This window comes from Lotus japonicus, chromosome 3 (genome assembly GCF_012489685.1).
Source record: "Lotus japonicus ecotype B-129 chromosome 3, LjGifu_v1.2".
In the NCBI taxonomy this organism is placed as follows: Eukaryota; Viridiplantae; Streptophyta; class Magnoliopsida; order Fabales; family Fabaceae; genus Lotus; species Lotus japonicus.
This window is the reverse complement of record NC_080043.1, coordinates 91,561,528-91,582,739: the sequence shown is the minus strand read 5'-3', so window position 1 is coordinate 91,582,739 and position 21,212 is coordinate 91,561,528. Positions and strand designations below refer to the sequence as shown.

The 21,212-nt window shown below is 33.4% G+C and overlaps 3 protein-coding genes across 4 annotated transcripts; all 3 read left to right on the top strand.

The window, feature by feature from the left end:
* The first annotated feature begins 3,690 nt into the window (after window positions 1-3,690).
* On the top strand, window positions 3,691-8,037 carry LOC130747357 (cyanogenic beta-glucosidase-like). Of its 2 annotated transcripts, XM_057600266.1 has the most exons (13): window positions 3,691-3,921; window positions 4,340-4,409; window positions 4,555-4,613; window positions 4,737-4,812; window positions 4,941-5,018; window positions 5,172-5,259; window positions 5,474-5,729; window positions 6,057-6,172; window positions 6,622-6,839; window positions 6,959-6,990; window positions 7,088-7,190; window positions 7,450-7,558; window positions 7,655-8,037. In XM_057600266.1, exons 1-13 carry the CDS (start codon window positions 3,727-3,729, stop codon window positions 7,842-7,844), a joined length of 1,590 nt encoding a protein of 529 aa, XP_057456249.1. In that variant the 5' UTR covers window positions 3,691-3,726; the 3' UTR covers window positions 7,845-8,037. The 2 variants fall into 2 exon arrangements, 1 of the variants encoding a protein (XP_057456249.1); XR_009022363.1 differs by lacking the exon at window positions 7,088-7,190 and having other exon boundaries at window positions 3,708-3,921; window positions 7,655-7,674.
* Window positions 8,038-9,648: 1,611 nt separating this feature from the next.
* LOC130747355 (cyanogenic beta-glucosidase-like) lies at window positions 9,649-14,194 on the top strand. The gene is made up of 13 exons (XM_057600265.1): window positions 9,649-9,958; window positions 10,042-10,111; window positions 10,691-10,749; window positions 10,866-10,941; window positions 11,039-11,116; window positions 11,220-11,307; window positions 11,424-11,679; window positions 11,914-12,029; window positions 12,459-12,676; window positions 12,954-12,985; window positions 13,094-13,196; window positions 13,294-13,402; window positions 13,826-14,194. Exons 1-13 carry the CDS (start codon window positions 9,788-9,790, stop codon window positions 13,995-13,997), a joined length of 1,548 nt encoding a protein of 515 aa, XP_057456248.1. The 5' UTR covers window positions 9,649-9,787; the 3' UTR covers window positions 13,998-14,194.
* Window positions 14,195-15,304: 1,110 nt separating this feature from the next.
* LOC130747354 (cyanogenic beta-glucosidase-like) lies at window positions 15,305-19,908 on the top strand. Its single transcript, XM_057600264.1, has 13 exons — window positions 15,305-15,702; window positions 15,804-15,873; window positions 16,427-16,485; window positions 16,578-16,653; window positions 16,756-16,833; window positions 16,945-17,032; window positions 17,154-17,409; window positions 17,627-17,742; window positions 18,217-18,434; window positions 18,720-18,751; window positions 18,861-18,963; window positions 19,067-19,175; window positions 19,559-19,908. Exons 1-13 carry the CDS (start codon window positions 15,535-15,537, stop codon window positions 19,728-19,730), a joined length of 1,545 nt encoding a protein of 514 aa, XP_057456247.1. The 5' UTR covers window positions 15,305-15,534; the 3' UTR covers window positions 19,731-19,908.
* Window positions 19,909-21,212: the final 1,304 nt, after the last annotated feature.

The following is a 21,212-nucleotide window of genomic DNA, read 5'->3' as shown; positions in this document are numbered from 1 at the left end:
GTCCTATCATGGCGGTTTAATTTGCGCTGCATAAAACAGCAGGCGAAGACTTACATTTTTCGCGGCAATTGTTTGCGCTGCTATAGACACTTCCTTGATTTTCTCTCTTTTTCCATTGTCTCTTCCTAAAATTAAAATCAAAATAACATAAAATAATTAAGAGATTATAAAATAAAATAAATAAGACAACAACTTAAAATTAACTTATCACCTTATTTCCCACTCACCTAAAAAAATTAACATATCACCTCTCAAATAAAGTAAATAAACCCTAATAAAATCTAGAAAATTAATAAAAAACTATAAAAGATATAAAAATAGATTTAAAATAGTAAAATAAATGAATTATAATAAACGTGTCCTAAAATTACCAAAATATTCTAAATAACATATAAAACTATGTGAAAAATATATAGAAAAATTAAATAACCTCATATAAATGTTGGTTCACCAGTTTTTTCTCTTTTGTTTCTCTGGTTTATTTCTCTTTCGCTCTCTTTTGGTCTTATGATTTTGAAAAAAATTATGGTCAACACCCCAAATATACTCACGTCTAGAGAGTGATAGGAGATAGACACGAGTGAAATAATAAAAAAAATATGATACATATATGAAGAGAAAATTGGTGAAAATTATACGTGATAGAATGAGTGTGAATGAAAATCCTACAATATTTTTTTCTTTCTAAAATGAGCATTGTCAACACTCACTTTTCAATACTCTCATTAATTTTTGTTTTTTTTACATGGAGGGGCAAGACCCAAAAACAAAACACTACAACGAGGGAGCACAAAGGGAGGCTAAGGCCTTTGAGGCATCTCGAACAAGCAAACTACGACACTCCATCAAAAGCATCTGCAACGCGTGAGTACCAAACCCAAATCTAGCGTTCTTTACAAGCACATCCGCAACAGAATTAGATTCCCGCAGTACTGCCTCGAACTTGATTTCAGGTTGTGAAGAAACCAACCTCTGGATATCACATACCAGCTCCTTAAAATTGTCTCATTAATTTTTTGAAATCATATGAATCTCATATTTTTTATGGACCACACATGAATTTTAACAAATCAAAATGAATAAAAGAGTGTTGGAAAGAAAACATTAAAGTGAGTATTGGTGACATTTTTAAGAGGAGTCCTAACATCAATTTCAGAGGTGACAATATGAGCTGTTGGGCTAGCTGGTCGGGCTCGCCAAAATGTAGGTTGGGTTGCGTTAGTTCATTTTGGCATACTAGCGAGTTGGTGAACCGCACTTTATATAATATAGTGGGGAAAAATGATTATATAACAATAAAACACATATTTTAGGGTTTCAAGGCTATGGTATTTTTTTTATAAGCCATGGAATATATAATTGAAATGAAGTATAATGGGTACTTCAACCAAATACAAGTAGAAATAGAAGGGAAATTAATTTGCAACAATAACACAAGAACCATCTATTACTAATGGTATCTCACCACCTCCTTGAAGGAAAGACCTTAGAAAAAAGTCTCATTAAAACCTTATTAGGAAAAACCTCTTGGGAAAACCTAGTGAAGGAAAACCTGTCATGCTTCTAGGAGTTCTAATTGCCTAGCTGATTACCTGGCCAAGGTGGGGTTCTCTTTATCTTATGGGACTCACACCTTTGACTCTCCTTTTGGGGAATGCCCCTCTTTGTTGCTGCAGACTCCAGCCTCCCTTCTCCTGCATCCGTTGGGTCTCTTAACCCTTAGATTTTGTCTTTTTGGGGCTTAGCCTCTCATTTGTAACAAAAAAAAAAACCTCCAAGAAGACTAAAAAACAGATCAAAACAAGGGAATTAAAAGCCACATTCCAACGCTCCAGCACGATTAATTCCAAATCTGCCTGAAGAGGTGAACCACCAAGTGCCTTCAACAAGAATATATCCAAAGAAATATGCTGCCACAAGAATATGGTATTTGATATTGACAAAAAAGGCTTTAATAATCAAAGATCTCTCTCTATTTTATCTTATGTGATACCATTCCATCAATTTTTTGAATGGAAAAGATAAATTGAAAGCTTCTTGCTTTTTAGGTTTATGGATCCATTCATTTCAAAAAAAAAAAAAAAAGGTTTATGGATCCATTAAAATAAGGAAACTATCCCAAAAGCATGAGAATTCTTGTTGCATCAAGGTTAACAAAGTTCACAACAGAGCAAGCTAGACCAATCCAAAGGTTCATTTGATTTTATTGAGATGAACTATTACTCTTCAGCCTATGCCTCTGATGCACCTCAACTAAAAAATGTCAGACTCAACTACTTAACAGATTCATTGGTTGTTCATGCATGTAAGAACCAATGTTCTATCTTTCCACCAATTTTATAAATTGTATTTATATGTTTGAATTTGGTCATCTTTGATAATGATCTATACTTATATTTACACCTCAGATGAGCGGGATGGGAAACCAATTGGTTAATGGTGGCAGTAGGTGATGGTGGCGATGCTAACAGTGGAGTTGGTGGTGGTGGTAGCCTTGGTTGCAGCGGCAGTGATTGCAGTGGCGATGACAATAGCTGCAGCGACAACCATAGAGTTGGTGGTGGTGATGGCATGGAAGTGGTGGTGGTGATGGTGCCAATGGCAGTGTTGGTAGCGGTGGCAGCAACAATATAATAACATTAATGGCGATCGCGGTAGTGGTGGTGTTGGTGGTGGTAGGCAGTGATGTCTGCAACAAACGACAGTGGCGACAATGACAATGGCGGCAACGGACCTTATCCGCATGCATGGATTAAACAATCCATTATTTTAATATATAATAATAGATTGATAAATAAGTCTACACACAATGCTAACACCAACAAACATTGAATAAACTCATAAACTATTGTATAAACTTATATTATCATGTATAATATGTCGACGTACCTAATAGTCTCAAGGAAAATTCCTCTTGGCTTTATATATTGGTACTCTTTTTCTTTACTAAGTTTTCCCAAGGGGGTTTTCTCCTTGTAAGGTTTTAATGAGACATTTTCTATAAAGCCTTTTTCCTTGGGGGTAATGAGTGAGTTAGTTTTGGCAGTAGTAGGTTTGCCTTGTATTGATTTCTTTTCAGTCTTTTTTCCTCCGTCCTTTCTTACTTGTATTGGAATTGAAGTACCCCTTATACTTCTTTTCAATATAATTCATAATACTTATAAAAAAAACCTAATAGTCTAAAAAAAACATGAGATTTATTCCACTATTACCATCAACCTCAACAACAATCTTGAAGCATGAGATATGGCACGTTGTAATGAGATGAGATACATACAATGATCCAATATTGGCGTACAACAATCTTGAAGCATGAGATATGGCACGTAATGAGATACATACAATGATCCAATATTGGCGTTGACACATTGTGGTCAAAAGATATAATATAAACATATTTACACGAAAATGTGTACACGTTATCTTTTATCTTTTTTTAAAGAAAGTGTACACGTTATCTTGGCAAAACATTAATGTATAAGTTATCCACTATAGATAAAATTCTGACTAATTAAGCGCGCCTACCTATACCATATCTAGTTTATCTTGGAATTTTTTAGATCAATACGATATAGCAGCCAAAATTGTTTTTCACTTTGGTCAAAAGAGACATTTCAACTTGAACACGTGGCATTCTGATCTTACTTTCTACCTATATAAAAAGCGACGCATGCATGCAGTTAGTTAATTAAGCTGAATCATCCTTAAAAAGCGAAAAGAGGAAACATGTACCAGATTAACATGGCATCATCATGCAAACGCTTTTACCTTTTAGGACTCGTTGCCTTCGTTCTTGTGATTACCAACTCGAATATTGTTCATTGCACTGAAAATGCTGCTCCCGTTCTTGATCTTGCTTCTTTCAACCGAAACAGTTTCCCTCCCGGCTTCATCTTTGGAGCTGGATCCTCCTCATACCAAGTATATTCTTAGTGCATGTTTGAATTTTCGTTAAATTCAATATTCAATAATTTGTAGTAAGATAAAAATGTTTGCTTGCTTTGGATGTATGTTTTCCAAACTAGTACTTAATTAACTTCTTAATTAAGCTACTACTAATATATACTTCGTTCATTTGGGAATAACTGCTTACAAAAAGAGAAGAAACACACATGTTAATAAATAAATAAATATAATGAATTTTAAAAGATATTATTTATTTTCATATTTTACATTTTAAAGTGTGTTTTTATCTATTCTCATAATTAGAGCATTATGTGAAAAAAACATTTATTAATTAATGCTCTATTAGAATTTTTAGGGAATAATTATTATAAAAACAATTTTTTTTCTCTAAACAACAGTTATTATGATATTGATTATGTTATGTTGGGTATAGTTTGAAGGTGGTGCAATGGATGGTGGTAGAGGGCCAAGTATATGGGATACCTTCACCCATAAATATCCAGGTCTCTCAGTCTGAAATTTTCATGTCCTTATTATTTGGTGTTTATTTCTCTGTTCCCTCCCATTAATTAAAAATACAAAGTATATCTTTATATCTTCACAAACATAATATTGACAATGTGCATATCTTGTATTGACCATATGCAGAAAAGATAGAGGATAGAAGCAATGGAGATGTGGCCATTGACACATATCACAATTACAAGGTTTTACTATTGCGGCTTGCAAGAGCCCGACTCTTTCAAAGTATTTGTTTCTTCTTATTAATTAGCTGCATGCATAATGTATTTGGAGAATGCTAAATATATTTAGGTCCTTATATATTACAGGAAGATGTTAAGATGATGAAAGATATGAACTTAGATTCATACAGATTCTCCATATCTTGGTCAAGAATATTGCCGAGTAAGTCAAATAATGCTGATCGATCATTGACTATTGTTCTCAATTAAATTTCACAGTGTTGGATGGTTAGCATAATTTAATTACCCATTCCAAATCAAAATTTTTTGTAAAATATTTATCCACAACAGAAGGAAAGCTAAGTGGAGGTATAAATCAAGAAGGAATCAACTATTACAACAATTTCATCAACGAGCTATTGGCTAATGGTCAGATTCACAAACTCAATTGATTCAACTTAAATTTTTTATATTATACTTTGATCGACTTGATGATCTTGTCATATTTTTTTTCTTCTTTCAGATACTATATATGAGTAGTACTAATTGATTAATTAAACATTAAAAACATATTAATTTCAGGTCTAGAACCATTTGTGACCCTTTTCCATTGGGATCTTCCGCAAGCTTTAGAAGATGAGTATGGTGGCTTCTTAAGCCCTCTCATAGTGTGAGTTTTTATTAATCCAAAATAGACCTTATTCGTGCTGTTTGGTTTGACTTAGCTATCAACACAAACGAGAAAATACACATCCGAAAGTATTAATAGAGAAGCAAGATTTTGCTACAATTAATTCAAATGTTGATCGACATTTAGTTCAACGTCAAACCAAACGCAAACATTCCTTAACAAATTGTTTAACACTTGATTGTTAATTTTTCAGAAAAGATTTTCGAGACTATGTGGAGCTTTGCTTCAAGGAATTTGGCGATAGGGTGAAGCTTTGGGTTACTTTGAATGAGCCATGGGGTTATAGCCAAAATGGCTACGCAGTGGGGAGGTTTGCACCAGGTCGTTGTTCTGCATGGATGAACACAAATTGCACTGGTGGTGATTCATCCATAGAACCTTATTTGGTTTCACACTACCAACTTCTTGCTCATGCAGCAGCTGTTCGTGTATACAAGACCAAATATCAGGTTTGTAACTTTCACAAAATCTCTGACCTTATGTTGAAACTCAGATTCATTTATTAGAATAACGAGGGTAATAAAGCTCGAGCATTTTATACCTCTTGATCATAAGGACTTAAAGAACTTTGGTGTCATGTCATGAATCAACTGTCTCACAAAAGATCATGAATGGTTTCATGTTATATTTCTAACTATTTTGATGTGCTCGTGGGTTCGTGTGGGTCCAAGAATTAGGAAAAGAAATTAAGGATAATTGTTGTTTTACAATTTTTTGTAAAAATAAAAAAGTCAATAGTAAACTAAAATATTAAAACATTGCTCATATATATGCAGGCATCTCAGAAGGGTTTCATAGGCATAACCTTGGTATCTCATTGGTACCTACCTCTCTCCGACACCAGATATGATCAAAAGGCTGCTGAAAGAGCAATGGACTTCATGTATGGATGGTAAGAGCTCATATATCTCTCTCTCTGAATTTTGATTCATCTTCAAAATACACATGCAAATATAAGAAGAAAAAAATTGAGATATTGAATATGGGATAGAAATGAAAGAACTATACCGTAATGTTAGGATCCATGCATGATCATTGGTTTTTCAAAGGAATATAGGCATAAATTTCTCCTTTTAGTAAGGCCTTAAATAGTTGGGTCATGGCTTCCATATTACTATTAAGAGTAAGTCTAGAAATCTTTCAGCAGTTGATTCTAAATGAAGAATCGAGTCTGGAGAGATGCTTATGTTGGTAGCTTCTGGATTTCAGAATTGATTATGAGAAAAGGAAATTGATCCAAACATGCTATAAGACTTTAATAATGGAAACTATCTAATTTTTGCGATAAGGATTTATGAGTTTTTGGACAAAATTTTGAATTGAATCAATTGATTTCTTCAGGTTTATGGATCCACTAACATCCGGAGAGTACCCCAAAAGCATGAGACTTCTTGTTGGAGCACGATTACCAAAGTTCACAGCAGAGCAAGCTAGGCTACTTAAAGGTTCATATGATTTTATTGGCCTGAACTATTACACTTCACTCTATGCCACAGATGCACCTCAACTAAGAAATGCCAAACCTAGCTACGTAACAGATTCATTGGTCAATCCTGCATGTAAGGAACCAATCCCTTGCTCTTCAATGAGCTCTCTAAAATGCTTATATATATATATGTTGAATTTCATCATTGCTGATAATTAACAACTTGTATTTTGTATTCATAATTAATTGCAGTTGAGCGTGATGGCAAACCCATAGGTATTAAGGTACGTGCATTGCCACCTAAACTTGAAATTAACCACTTAACAAGTTTAATCCATTCGAAAAAATTATAAAACAAACCCTCTTTCAATAATTATCCAGGTTGCTTCTGATTGGTTATACGTTTATCCAAGAGGAATCGAAGATCTTTTGTTATACACCAAGGAAAAGTACAACAACCCTTTGATTTACATCACTGAAAATGGTATAAGAGTAAACACCTATATGTATATCATGTTTAGTTTCCTTGAATGTGATAACATTGATTACACACCAAATCCTCTTTTCCAATTTAGTGTTCTCTCTTCCTAGTCTCACCAATTAAATCATGGCATGCCACAAATTTATTGGTCAGGGATAGAATGGAACACTAAATCGAAACAGAGGATCTTCCTCATTAGTGTATGAGATTTTGTTAACCTTTTGTATTAAAGGTTTATGACAACTTGCAACTTAACTTGTAGGTATAAATGAATATGATGATCCAACACTATCAGTTGAGGAATCGCTCATGGATATTTTTCGAATTGATTACCATTATCGTCATCTCTTTTATCTTCGATGTGCAATTAGGTAGGTAGTCATTTACATTTATAACAGCTTGTTGTATTTTTTCTATCATACAATGCAACACATTTCGATATGTTTCGTTTTAATTATATATGACAGGAATGGTGTGAATGTCAAAGGGTATTATATATGGTCTTTGTTCGACAACTTTGAGTGGTCTTCTGGTTACACTGCACGATTTGGAATGACCTTTGTGGATTACAAAAATGGCTTGAAAAGATATGAGAAACTTTCTGCATTGTGGTTCAAGGACTTCCTCAAAGAAGAAACTAGACTTTATGCTGAATAATATGATATTCATTAAGCATTGAAAGTTATACTTGCTAGTAAATTATTATTTTTAATTATTTTTTAAAAGGTCTTATTCGACCTGATATGGAATAAAAAGTGGATGTGCAGATGCATATTGATGTATTTGATAGATATTGATTCTACCTATGTAAATAAAAAAAGTTAAATTTACATGTTTATTTTCCCAAATCATATTCGTTGGCTCATTTTTGTTTACTTATTTTGTCCAAACCATGTTGAAAGTGAAAGGAATATTGAAAATGTGTTTTCATTCCTCTTACTAGGGGTGCACATGGCCGGGTAGATCCAATGAATCCGCCCGAACCAACCCAATCCAATGAAAAAAATATGGGTTGGATTGAGCTAATGGGTCAATCTGACGGATTTTATTACAATCCAATCAACTTTGAATCGGATACCGGATTTAAGAATAATCCACCCAACCCAACCTGAAATTCAAACATACAATAATAATATATTATTTAATCTATATTTTTAATAATTTTACCTAACATACATGTAAAATTCTAAACCCCTTATTTTATTTTACTTTTCACATTCTTCACTTTTTGTTTCAATTTTATTTGGCATGTCGGAGAATGGAGACAAATAAATTCTAAGTGTCATGACATTGTCGTATTGATTAACTTGAGTTCATTGCCGTAGTTGTTTTCATGGTATTTGGCTATATGTCATTTATGAAATACTATTTCATGCTATTTAGTACAATGTTTTGTCTTTTTTATGTTATTTTGTACCATAACCTATTTACCAATTTTTTCTAATTTTTTTTTGAAGTTTTAATATTTCTTTCAATATTTCATATTTATTATTATTTTAATATAGTGATGCAATTAACCCATCTGAACTAACCCGAAGATCGTCGGATTGGGTTGGTTTGGGTCCGAGGGTGAAAACTCGTGAAATCTAACCCAATCCAACCCAAATAATTGTAATTGGTTCGGATCATAATTAGCCTATAAATCCATCCAACCCAACCCATGTGCACCCCTACCTCTTATTGTCATTCCTTCACTTTTCACCCCTTTTAGCATCCTGCCGCTACCGCCAATTTGACTTCTTCCTCCATGAGTGATGTGACAAGAAAAAATAATAGATATATTAATTGCTTCAATGTAAAAGAGGGACTATGAATGAATTAAAATCCTATGATTTTTCTTTTCTAAAATGAGTATTATCATCACTAACTTTAACACCCACTTTTCAATACTTTTTTATTGATTTTTTTTGTTTGTAATTTTTATGTGTATCTCATATTTTTAGTGGACTCACACATAAATTTTAATCAATCAAATAAATGAAAGAGTGTTGGAAAAAAAAATGTTAAAATGAGTGGTAGTGACATTTTTCTCCATTTCAGTTTATAAGAAGAGTCCTAACATCAAACTCGTCAATGTAAAAGCAACAACATATCAACAACGACAAAAGTGATGATGGGCAGATCGAGTAGGGTGGAAGAACGACAGAAGTGGCGACACATATGGTGGAAGATGAAGCCAGAAAAAAAGTAAAGTATATCGTGATTGGTGAAGTGAAAGTGGGTGTGAAGTTAAAAATGAAACTCTAGTCTCTTAAATTAATTTTTTTAATATTTGTCAATTTGTAAAAATGTATACTATTTTAATTTAATAAACGTAACACGTGTAATTGAAGTAGCTTTGAGTGGAAATATTTTGCTATGACATAGGCCATTCCAATTCCACGATAGTGCGAAATCATCGACTCATCAATCATCATGTTGCTGAAATTTGAGACTTAAACTCGTCAATGTAGAAATGACCCCATGTTTTCGGATCAAAGAAAAACAAAGAAAATAGTCCCAACAAAATGCATGCATATATATAACACAAAAGCCTCTCGTCCCGCAAATCGAAACGATAACCAAATCAGTTACTCTTGTTCAAGTTCACTCGCTCAAAGATGAAGATGAAGATGAAGATGATGATGATGTTGAACGTGCTTTTCTGCCTTTTCTCTCTTCTTGTTACCTCATCCGCTCACGTTGTTGCTCCCATTCTTGACGTTTCGTATCTCAATCGGAGCAGTTTCCCGCCAGGTTTCGTTTTCGGAACAGCTTCTGCAGCATACCAGGTTCAGTGTATGCAATTTTTCACTGAATTTGAACCATTTTTGAAATTGCAAGATTTGATTCTCATGTTGATTTGAATTTGTAGCATGAAGGTGGTGCCAGGGAAGGTGGAAAAGGACCCAGTGTATGGGATACTTTCACTCATAAATATCCAGGTATTTATCAATTCTTCTTCTTCCTTTTTCCATTTTTTGTTTCCAAATTTACAATGTGAAATAGTATCTGCATGTTTGGCAAATTTACCTCTACAATTGATTTTGGAGGCAAAATCAATTATGAGGAGAAGCTTATGTGAGTAACTGACTAGTTCGGAGTTTCAAAATTGATTATAAGGAAAAAGAAAGAAGCTGATCCAAGCATGCTAATAATGTATTTTCTAGGTTCATTTAGGAGAATTTTTTTAAAAGATTCATCATCATGCCCTGTTTATGTGATCTAGATATCTAGTCCTCTTTGCTAATAATTAAGGAGGAACTCTAATTCTGCATGTTGAATCTATGTTCAATTCACTTTGTGTGACTTGCTAGATTTTCTCCAATGATGTATTTAGAGCTGGAATCATGTTCAATTGTCAATTTGAGCATCAAGGGGTAGTTGAATTGCTCTAACCTTGTAGAATTTGGGTATCCGGGTGCAATTTTGGCTCGCTGTTACACAGGAACAAATAAGCTATTGTTTGCCTTTGATTATAAATTGTCTAGTTACTACTTATTTATCAATGAAATGGCATGCAGAAAAAATACGAGATGGAGGTAATGGAGATGTAACATGCGACCAATATCATCGGTATAAGGTATGGTCCAAATTGTAGTACAACATAGGTAGTTTTATTTATATATATATATATATATATATGTGTGTGTGTGTGTGTGTGTGTAGAGTCATGATGGACTGGTCTACATATTTTAGGAGGATGTTGGAATCATGAAGGATATGAATTTGGATGCTTATAGATTCTCCATTGCTTGGACTAGAGTATTACCAGGTAAGTCAAATTTTGTTGATACTCTACTCCAGACAACTTTGCTTCTTAGTTCATGCTTCATGCTAATTACTGTCTATTTCTTATTAACTATATGCAGAAGGAAAGCTTAGTGGAGGTGTGAATCGTGAGGGAGTAAACTATTATAACAACCTCATCGATGAGCTACTGACTAATGGTCATAATTCATCACTATTTATTTATTTATTTACCTCTTCACATCATATTAGTATCATATCCATGTGGTTATTTATCATAAACAGTCATTAATCATAATGCAGGTATGGAACCATATGTAACCCTTTACCATTGGGACATACCTCAAGCCCTAGAAGATGAGTATGGCAGTTTATTAAGCCCTCGCATTGTGTGAGTGAGACAAATTTCCATCTAGAGGCTAGATCTTTTTATGTATGACTATTGAGGGAAAGTTTTTAGTAAACATGAAGAACTGATTAACATATATAATTTTTATGTGCTTGCAGAGATGACTTTAGGGACTATGCTGAACTTTGTTTCAAGGAATTTGGTGATAGGGTGAAATATTGGATTACTTTGAATGAACCAAGTAGTGTGAGTAAGAATGCCTATGGAAATGGAAGGTTTGCACCAGGTCGGTGTTCTGCTTGGCTAAAGCTGAACTGCACTGGTGGCGATTCGGGGACAGAGCCATATTTGACTTCGCATCACATGCTTCTTGCTCATGCTGCTGCTGTCAATGTGTACAAGACCAAGTATCAGGTCCTCTATATTCTATTATTCTTTAACTTTTTCAAAATTACAAACTGGTTTTTAAACTCTAATCAATGTTGATGGACTGAAATTTAAATAACATGAAAGTTAAAAATTTCTATTTGAAGGGGCACTGTACATATCCATGCCAAAATTCTTCTTGTTAGAAGACCATCCCTTTTTTTATGTGAACTTATTGAAACTATTGGTGAATGACCAAAATATTTGAAAATGTATATGCAGGCATCTCAAAAGGGTTTAATAGGGGTTACCATAAATACTGAATGGTTTGTGCCCGCAACTCAAGAGAAATCAGATGTTGATGCTGCACGACGTGCCCTTGACTTCATGTTTGGATGGTAAAGGTTACACTTAACTATTCATATTTCATAACTTAAAGGGTAGAAACACTAAAGGAGAGATTATATTAAGATTTGAAAATATGAAGGTGACATGACTGGTGATGTATCACTCTACTTAGTAAGAAGACTGTGGACCAACAACATTATAATATGTGCAGTTATATGATGTTATTGTGACTGTAAATTAAGCATTCCCCATTATTGATCACTTATTAGTGGATGAATTTATATTAGTGGAAACTATATAAAATTGAAGGCAAACTACATACGAATTCAGTTGACTAGACTTAATTTAAAAGAAACCTAATTAAATCTAACCAACTGAATTCAAATATAGCAATGTGTCATTTGTGCAAAGTATTAGAAATGAGAAAATAGTATTTCAATACTTTTTGATTGCATCTGCAATTTACATTTTGGGTTTAGGTATATGGATCCTCTCACAAAAGGTAAATATCCAAAAAGTATGCAATCTCATGTGGGAGAAAGACTACCAAAGTTCACCCAAGAAGAAGCCGAGCTAGTTAAGGGGTCGTTTGATTTTCTGGGCCTAAACTATTACTCATCCTTTTATATTGCCAATGCACCTCACCTACATGGCGCGGGACCAGCCCAAAAATTTGATGCTCGTGTTAATAGAACAAGTAAGAAAAATACTAAAATTTATTACAGTAGAAAAATATATTAAAAAAAGATGAATTTTAATTCCACTACCTCTCCATAATTTCTGTCAAATAGTAGTGTTGTATAAGTAATTATCAAGTTGATTATAGTTGTGTTGTACAAGTAATTATCAAGTTGATTATATTATTGCAGTAGTTGCTTCTGTTCTAATGAATAGTTAAATAGAATTGAAAGAGAACTTATTGTAGTTACTATGAACTATATATGAAAGCATGATTTTCTATTTTTCAATGACAGATCAAGTAAATGGCAAGGCCATTGGTCCCATGGTATGTATTTCATCATTTCATTAGCAGCTTCATTCGATATGAATGCCTTTCATTTTGGTCCCTGGAAATTGTTTTCATAGCTTTTGGTCCATTCCATATTATATGCAGGCTGCTTCGGACTGGTTATCCATTTATCCGCGAGGATTTCACGAACTGTTGCTTTTCATCAAGAAAGAGTACAACAATCCTGTAATTTACATTACTGAAAATGGTAAAACATCAATTTTGCTTGTTATTTTATCAGATATTTTATGCATCCTGTGATATTAATAAATCTGATCATGAAATGTTACAAAATTAATTGATAGGTTATGATGAGTACAACGATCCAACACTATCAATTGAAGAATCCCTCTTGGATACTTACAGAGTTGATTATCTTTATCGTCATCTTTACTATGCTCATAAAGCAATCAAGTAAGTAATGCTTTTTCAGAACCTCTCTATATTGATATTTGTATTGACATTTTTTTAACACACTCTCATTGATTAAAATCCATGTGCAATCCACTATATCATACTGGCCACACCTTCAATTTAGTGGGTCGGTTTCTAATTTGGTGAGACATACATGAATTTCAAACAATAAAAATGTATGCTAAAAATAAAGTGTTGGAAAGCATCTTGCTAGCAATTTTCTAATTCTTATACTTGTTTTCTATGCTTTTTACATTTATCTCTTTTGGGAAAATGAGAGCCCCCTCTCTTTTGATATCCAAGGAAAGTGTTAAAAGTAGGATGTTAATTATTTGGGCATTTGATTTGGTATCTTATACTTTATCAGGTATGGGAGAAAAATCATAACTATTTTATTGACTTTTATCAGTTTATGTATTGAAGGGATGGTGTGAATGTAAAGGGATATTTTGTGTGGTCACTGTTGGATAATATGGAATGGGACTCGGGCTACACTGTGCGATTTGGACTCAACTTTGTGGATTTCAAAGGTGGCTTAAAAAGATACCCAAAAATCTCAGCGCATTGGTTTAAGAATTTCCTCAATAAAAATTAGTGGGTGTTTGTTTTTATGTATATGACCTCTTCAACAATATTATAGAGTTATTGGATTAGTTACATATTTCTATTACATTGTAAAGAAGTTTAGTTCTGTTACATTTTTGGTATAGTTCTATTAATGGATCACATGTAATTAGTTTACTAGTATATAAAAGTCATGTATGTTCATTTGGTTCAATAAGATAATAGAAACAATTTTTCCTCTTCTTCCATTCTATTAAAAAGTATTGAAGCTTAAAAACAAAAGTATTGAAGAACAAGGAAATATGGGATACAAATACTCATCAATGATCAAAATGCAATTTTTTTTCGTAAGCATCAAAATGCATATATGGATCATGTAACATTTTCGAAGAAAGGATTCATACCTATGGATTGTTGAATATATTTTGGGCCTGGAGTGTTTTAGAAACCAACATTAACTGGAGCATCCTTTGAGATAGAAGTGGAGCAGGACAATTTACAAGAAGACAAAATGCATTGAAAGACTGGAAGTACAGTTAAAGTAAAAAATGAAGTCGTGCTACTAAATGAAAGTATATCGTGAGCAACAAATCAAAATCCAATTACGAAATCGTAGTTTAAAATTTCTAGTTCTAACATAATGTTAATTCAAAACATTAGATCTTGCTGAAGGTGTTTTGGATGTTAAAGTTAAGAACAATTTTTAACAGTTTTCTTCGCTTGGATTATCTTTGCATTAGGTGATATGGGAATTTTTAGTTAAAGGGTAGAAAATTTTCTCTTCCAAAAAAAAGAGTGTTGAGTAAGAACGAAAGTATATGTGAAGTGAAAGTGAGTCTGAAGTTAAAAATGAAACCTTGTCTCCCAAATTTTTTTTTTTTTTAATATTTGACAATCTTTGAAAAAAATATTATATTTTAACTTTTAAGTAAAAAAAAAGTGTTGGGCGAAACCTCCCTCTGCCTAGACCCATGAAAAGTATGTTTAAGCTAAATAGGTCAAATCCATACTACCCTTATTCATTCAATTTAGACTAGTGGCAAGAAGCCAAGAAGTATACAAAGATAGATCTACGGATTTCCTTTATTAATTAAGTGAGTTGATGTAGTGATTCAAAACTTTATCCACTAAACAAATGGTTTGAGATATGATTTTCAGCTCTTATAATTATAATTAGATTAAAAAAATTGGCCGGCTCCAACTCCCAATTAATGCACTGGTAGTGGAGCGAAATATTAATATCATGATTATCAGCTGTAAGATAATTTGGTAACATGGTAAAAAAAAACTGCTTCCTTTACTAAAATAACAAACACCAGTAATTGAAGTAGGATTGACTGGAAATATTTTGCTATGACATAGGACATTCCACGATTGTGCGAAATGATCAACTCATCAATCATCATGTTGATTAAATTTGAGATTGAAACTCGTCAATGCATAAATGACCCCCCATATTTTCGGATCAAAGAAAAACGAAGAAATTAGCGCTAATAAACCGCCACAAATGCATATCTATAAATAGCACAAAAGCCCAGATACTCTTGTTCAAGTTCACTCTCTCAAAGATGAAGATGAAGATGAAGACGATCGTGATGAACGTGCTTTTTTGCCTTTTCTCTCTTCTTGCTACCTCATCCGCCCACGTTGTTGCGCCCATTCTCGACGATTCGGATCTCAACCGGAGCAGTTTCCCGCCAGGTTTCGTTTTCGGAACAGCTTCTGCAGCATACCAGGTTCGGTGTATGCAATCTTTCATTGAATTTGAACCATTTTGGAAATTGTAATTGCTCTGAGTTAGTATTGAACAGATTCTCATGTTGATTTGAATTTGTAGCATGAAGGTGGTGCAAGGGAAGGTGGAAAAGGACCCAGTGTGTGGGATACTTTCACTCATAAACATCCAGGTAATTATCACATCTTCTTTTTTCTCTTTCTTTGTTTTTGAATTTACAATGTGAAATAGTATATGCATGTTTGGCAAATTTACATTTATAATTGATTTTGGAGGCAGAATCCATTATGAGGAGAAACTTATGTGAGTAACGGAGTAGCTTCTGGGTTTCAGAATTGATTGTAATTAATAAGGAAAGAGAAGCTGATATAAACATGCAAATAATGTATTTTTTAAAGTTTATTTCGGGGAAAAAATTTAAAAGATTCATCATCATGCCCTGTATATTTGATCTAGACATCTAGTCCTTTTTGCCTTGCATTAAGGAGGAACTATCTTTCTGCATGTTGGATCTATGCTACAAGTTCAATTCATTTTGTGTAACTTGTTAAAATGATGTATTTAGTGCTGGAATCATGTTCAATTGTCAATTTGAGCATCAAGTGGTTCTTGAATTGCTCTAACCTTCTAGAATTTGGCCCCTTGTTACACAGAGCCAAATAAGCTAATAAATTGTCTAGTTACAAGCATTATTTCTACTAATTTATCAATGAAATGGAATGCAGAAAAAATAGCAGGTGGAGCTAATGCAGATGTAACTTGCGACCAATATCATCGATATAAGGTATGGTCCAAATTGTAGTACGACATAGGTAGTTTTTGTATACATATATATAATATATGTAGAGTCATGATAGACTGGTCTACATATTTTAGGAGGATGTTGGAATCATGAAGAATATGAACTTGGATGCTTATAGATTCTCCATTTCTTGGGCTAGAGTACTACCAAGTAAGTCAGGTTTTGCTTTGCTGATATTCCACTCCAGACAGCCTTGCTTCTTAGTTTATGTTTCATGCTAACAATTGTCAATTTCTTATTAACTACGCGCAGAAGGAAAGCTTAGCGGAGGTGTAAACCGTGAAGGAGTAAACTACTATAACAACCTCATCAATGAGCTACTGGCTAATGGTCATAATTTATCACTATTTATTTACTTAACTCTTTACATTGTACTAGTATCATATCCATGTTGTTGTTTATCATAAACAGTCATTAAGAAACCATATCATATCCATGCAGGTGTGAAACCATATGTAACCCTTTACCATTGGGATATTCCTCAAGCCTTAGAAGATGAGTATCGCGGTTTATTGAGCCCTCGCATTGTGTGAGTGACACCAATTTCCACGTAGAGGCTAGATCTATTTATATATGACTATCGAGGGAGTGTTTTTAGTAAAAATTATGAATATGAACTGATAAAAATTTATAATTTTTTGAGCTTGCAGAAAAGACTTTAGGGACTATGCTGAACTTTGCTTCAAGGAATTTGGTGATAGGGTGAAACATTGGATTACTTTGAATGAACCAAGTAGTGTGAGTCGGCATGCCTATGGAAATGGAAGGTTTGCACCAGGTCGGTGTTCTGCTTGGCTAAAGCTGAACTGCACTGGTGGCGATTCGGGGACAGAGCCATATTTGACTTCGCATTACATGCTTCTTGCTCATGCTGCTGCTGTCAAAGTGTACAAGACCAAGTATCAGGTCTTCTATAATCTTTAACTTTTTCAAAATTACAAAATGGTTTTTAAGCTCTAATCAATGTTGATGCTCTGAAATTTAATTAACATGAAAGTTTCTATTTGAAGGGTTACTGTACAAATCCATGCCTAAATTCTTCTTGTTGGAAGACCATCCCTTTTTTATGGGACTTATTGAAACTGTTGGTGAATGACCAAAATATTTAAAAATGTATATGCAGGCATCTCAAAAGGGTTTAATAGGGGTTACCATAAATACTGAATGGTTTGTGCCGGCAACTCAAGCGAAATCAGATGTTGATGCTGCACGACGTGCCCTTGACTTCATGTTTGGATGGTAAAGGTTACACTTAACTATTCATATTTCATAACTTAGAGAGAAGAAACACTAAAGGAGAGATTATAATAATTTTTGAAAATATGGTCATGACATGATTGGTGATGTATCACTCTACTTAGTAAGAAAATTGTGGACCAATAACATTATAATATGTGCAGTTATATGATCTTATTGTGATTGTTAATTAAGCATTTCCCATTATTGATCACTATTAGTGGATGATTCCACTAAGATTGGTCTACTAATACTCAAATAACCTACTTAAATCTAAATTGAAGGCAAACTACATCTGAATTCAGTTGACTAGACTTGAATTTAAAAGTAACCTACTTAAATCTAACCAACTGAATTCTTTTTTTGAAACTGAATTCAAATGTAGCAATTTGTCATTTGTGTAAAGTATTAGGAAATGAGAAAATAGCATTTCAATACTTCTTGTTGATTGTATCTAGAATTTACATTTTGGGTTAGGTATATGGATCCTCTCACAAAAGGTGAATATCCAAAAAGTATGCAATCTTATGTGGGAAAACGGCTACTGAAGTTCACTCAAGAAGAAGCCAAGCTAGTTAAGGGGTCGTTTGATTTTCTGGGCCTAAACTACTACTCATCCTTTTATATTGCCAATGCACCTCACCTACGTGGCGCAGGACCAGCCCAACAATTTGATGCTCTTGTTAATAAAACAAGTAAGGAAAATACTAAAAGTTACGATAGAAAACAAAAAAAAAGATGAATTTTAATTCCACTAACTCCATAATTTCTGTCAAGTAACACGGTTAGTTTTGACACATGACATTTCTTACATTTTTCCTTAGTAACATATAGCAGTGTTGTACAAGTAATTATCAAGTTGATTATATGATTGCATTGCTTCTGTTCTAATGAATGGCCAAATAGAATTGAAAGAGAGAACTTATTGTAGTTACTATGAACTATATATGATAGCATGATTTTTTATTTTTTAATGACAGATCAAATAAACGGCAAGGCCATTGGTCCCTTGGTATGTATTTCTTCATTTCGTTAGCAGCTTCTTTACATATCAATGCCTTTCATTTTGATCCCTGGAAATTATTTGTCATAGCTTTTGGTCCATTCCATATTATGTGCAGGCTGCTTCAGACTGGTTATCCATTTATCCGCGAGGATTTCACCAACTATTGCTTTTCATCAAACAGGAGTACAACAATCCTGTAATTTACATTACTGAAAATGGTAAAACATCAATTTTACTTGTTATTTTCTCAGATATTTTATGCATCCCGACATCCCGTGCTATTAATAAAGCTGATGAAAATGTTACAAAATTAATTGATAGGTTATGATGAGTACAACGATCCAACACTATCAATTGAAGAATCCCTCTTGGACACTTACAGAGTTGATTACCTTTATCGTCACCTTTACTATGCTCATAAAGCAATCAAGTAAGTAATGCTTTGTCAGAACCTCTCTTATTGACTAAAATCCACATGCAATCCACCAAATCATACTGGTCACACGTCCAATTTAGTGAGTCGATTTCTTATTTGGTAGGACATACATGAATTTCAAACGATAAAAATGCATGCTAAAAATAGTGTTAAAAAGCGTCTTGCAATAAATTTTCTAATTCTTATTAACTTATACTTGTTTTCTATGCTTTTTACATTTATCTTTTTCGGGAAAATGAGAGCCCCCTCTCTTTTGATATCAAAGGAAAGTGTAAAAAGTAGGATGTTAATTATTTGGGCATTTGATTTGGTATCTTGTACTTTATCAGGAATGGGAGAAAAATCCTAATTATTATATTGACTTTTATGTATTGAAGGGATGGTGTGAATATAAAGGGATATTTTGTGTGGTCACTGTTGGATAATATGGAATGGGACTCTGGCTACACTGTGCGATTTGGACTTAACCTTGTGGATTTCAAAAATGGCTTAAAACGATACCCAAAAATCTCAGCCCGTTGGTTCAAGAATTTCCTCAATAAAAATTAGTGGAGGTTTGTTTTTATGAATATGTCTACTTCCACAATATTAGAGAGTTCTGTTTATAATAACTACTTGTGAAGAAGTTTAGTTCTGTTAATAGATCACATGTAATTAGTTTACTAGTATATAAAAGTCATGTATGTTCATTTGGTTCAATAAGATAATAGAAACAAGTTTTCCTCTTCTTCCATTCTATTGAGGAAAAGGAAATTTCTTCCATTCTATTAAAAAGTATTGAAGAGTTTCAAAAAAAATAAGAGTATTGAAGAACAGAGCAATATGGGATACAAATACTCATCAATGATCAAAATGCAAATTTTTTTACGATCATCAAAATGCATATATGGATCATGTAACATATTCGAAGAAATGTAACATATTCGAAGAAAGGATTGTCAAACTAATACCAATGGATTGTTGAGTAGCATATTTTGGGCCTGGAGTGTTTGAGAAATCAACATTAATTGGAGCATCCATTGAGAGAGAAGTGGAGCATGACAGTTTACAAGAAGACAAAATGCATTGAAAGACTGGAAGTACGTTAAAGAAAAAAAATGAAGTAGTGCTACTAAAAATGGAGCAAATGAGAGGAGAACCACCCAAAAGCCTAAATTTTCCACTGTCAACCTCATTCCTTCCCTTCTCCTGCTTTCAAGCATAGCCCCTCCCTCCGACCACCTCCTCGACGAAAAAACCCCATATGGGCAATTTCTCGTACCTCTGAATTCATTTGATTGCTAAAATTGATTGCATTTGATTTTTATTGTGCCAATCGTTAACTTTTCGTGTTAATGACGAGTCAATGCTTTTAAACAATAGGGGGAATTTTCAAAATAGTGTAGAAAATGAAAAAAATTGTGTCGAGTTTACAAAATATGAAAGCTCGTGAAGAACAATTGTGATGTATTTTGATACTTTTTATAGTAATATGTTATGTTTTTCTTGTTACAAATATTCATATGCATATTGCCCACACAACATAAAATTTATGGATCCATCACCGTATGTTTTTTTTATGTCTTTGACGGATGTCGTCACTCGTTCGAGAGACAGTTACATATTTACATGCCTCTCCCAATAAAAGTATTTCCCGATATTCGAACTTATGCTATCATCATTACATGAGTCTAACTAGCTTACCACTAGTTCGGTTATAGGTATGAATGAATTAAATAAAATTATACTATAAAGAGAAAAAAATGTTGTATATATGCTGTTTGTTTACGATACAGGGGGAATTTTTTGGGTTATTCATTGGTGCTGCAATTTTTGCACTATTTTGCTTCCTTCTTTTTTTACTTTTGTCTTTTCTCTCTTTATATATGGGTTAGCATCACTCGTGCTTAATAATATATTATTTGATTTTCCGATGTACCAAAAAAATAATATATTCTTTGCATATAAAAAAAACCAAAAAAAACTAAGACTTACGCAATAAAAACCAAATGCAATGAATTATAGCAATCAAATCAATTTAGTAGTTCTCGT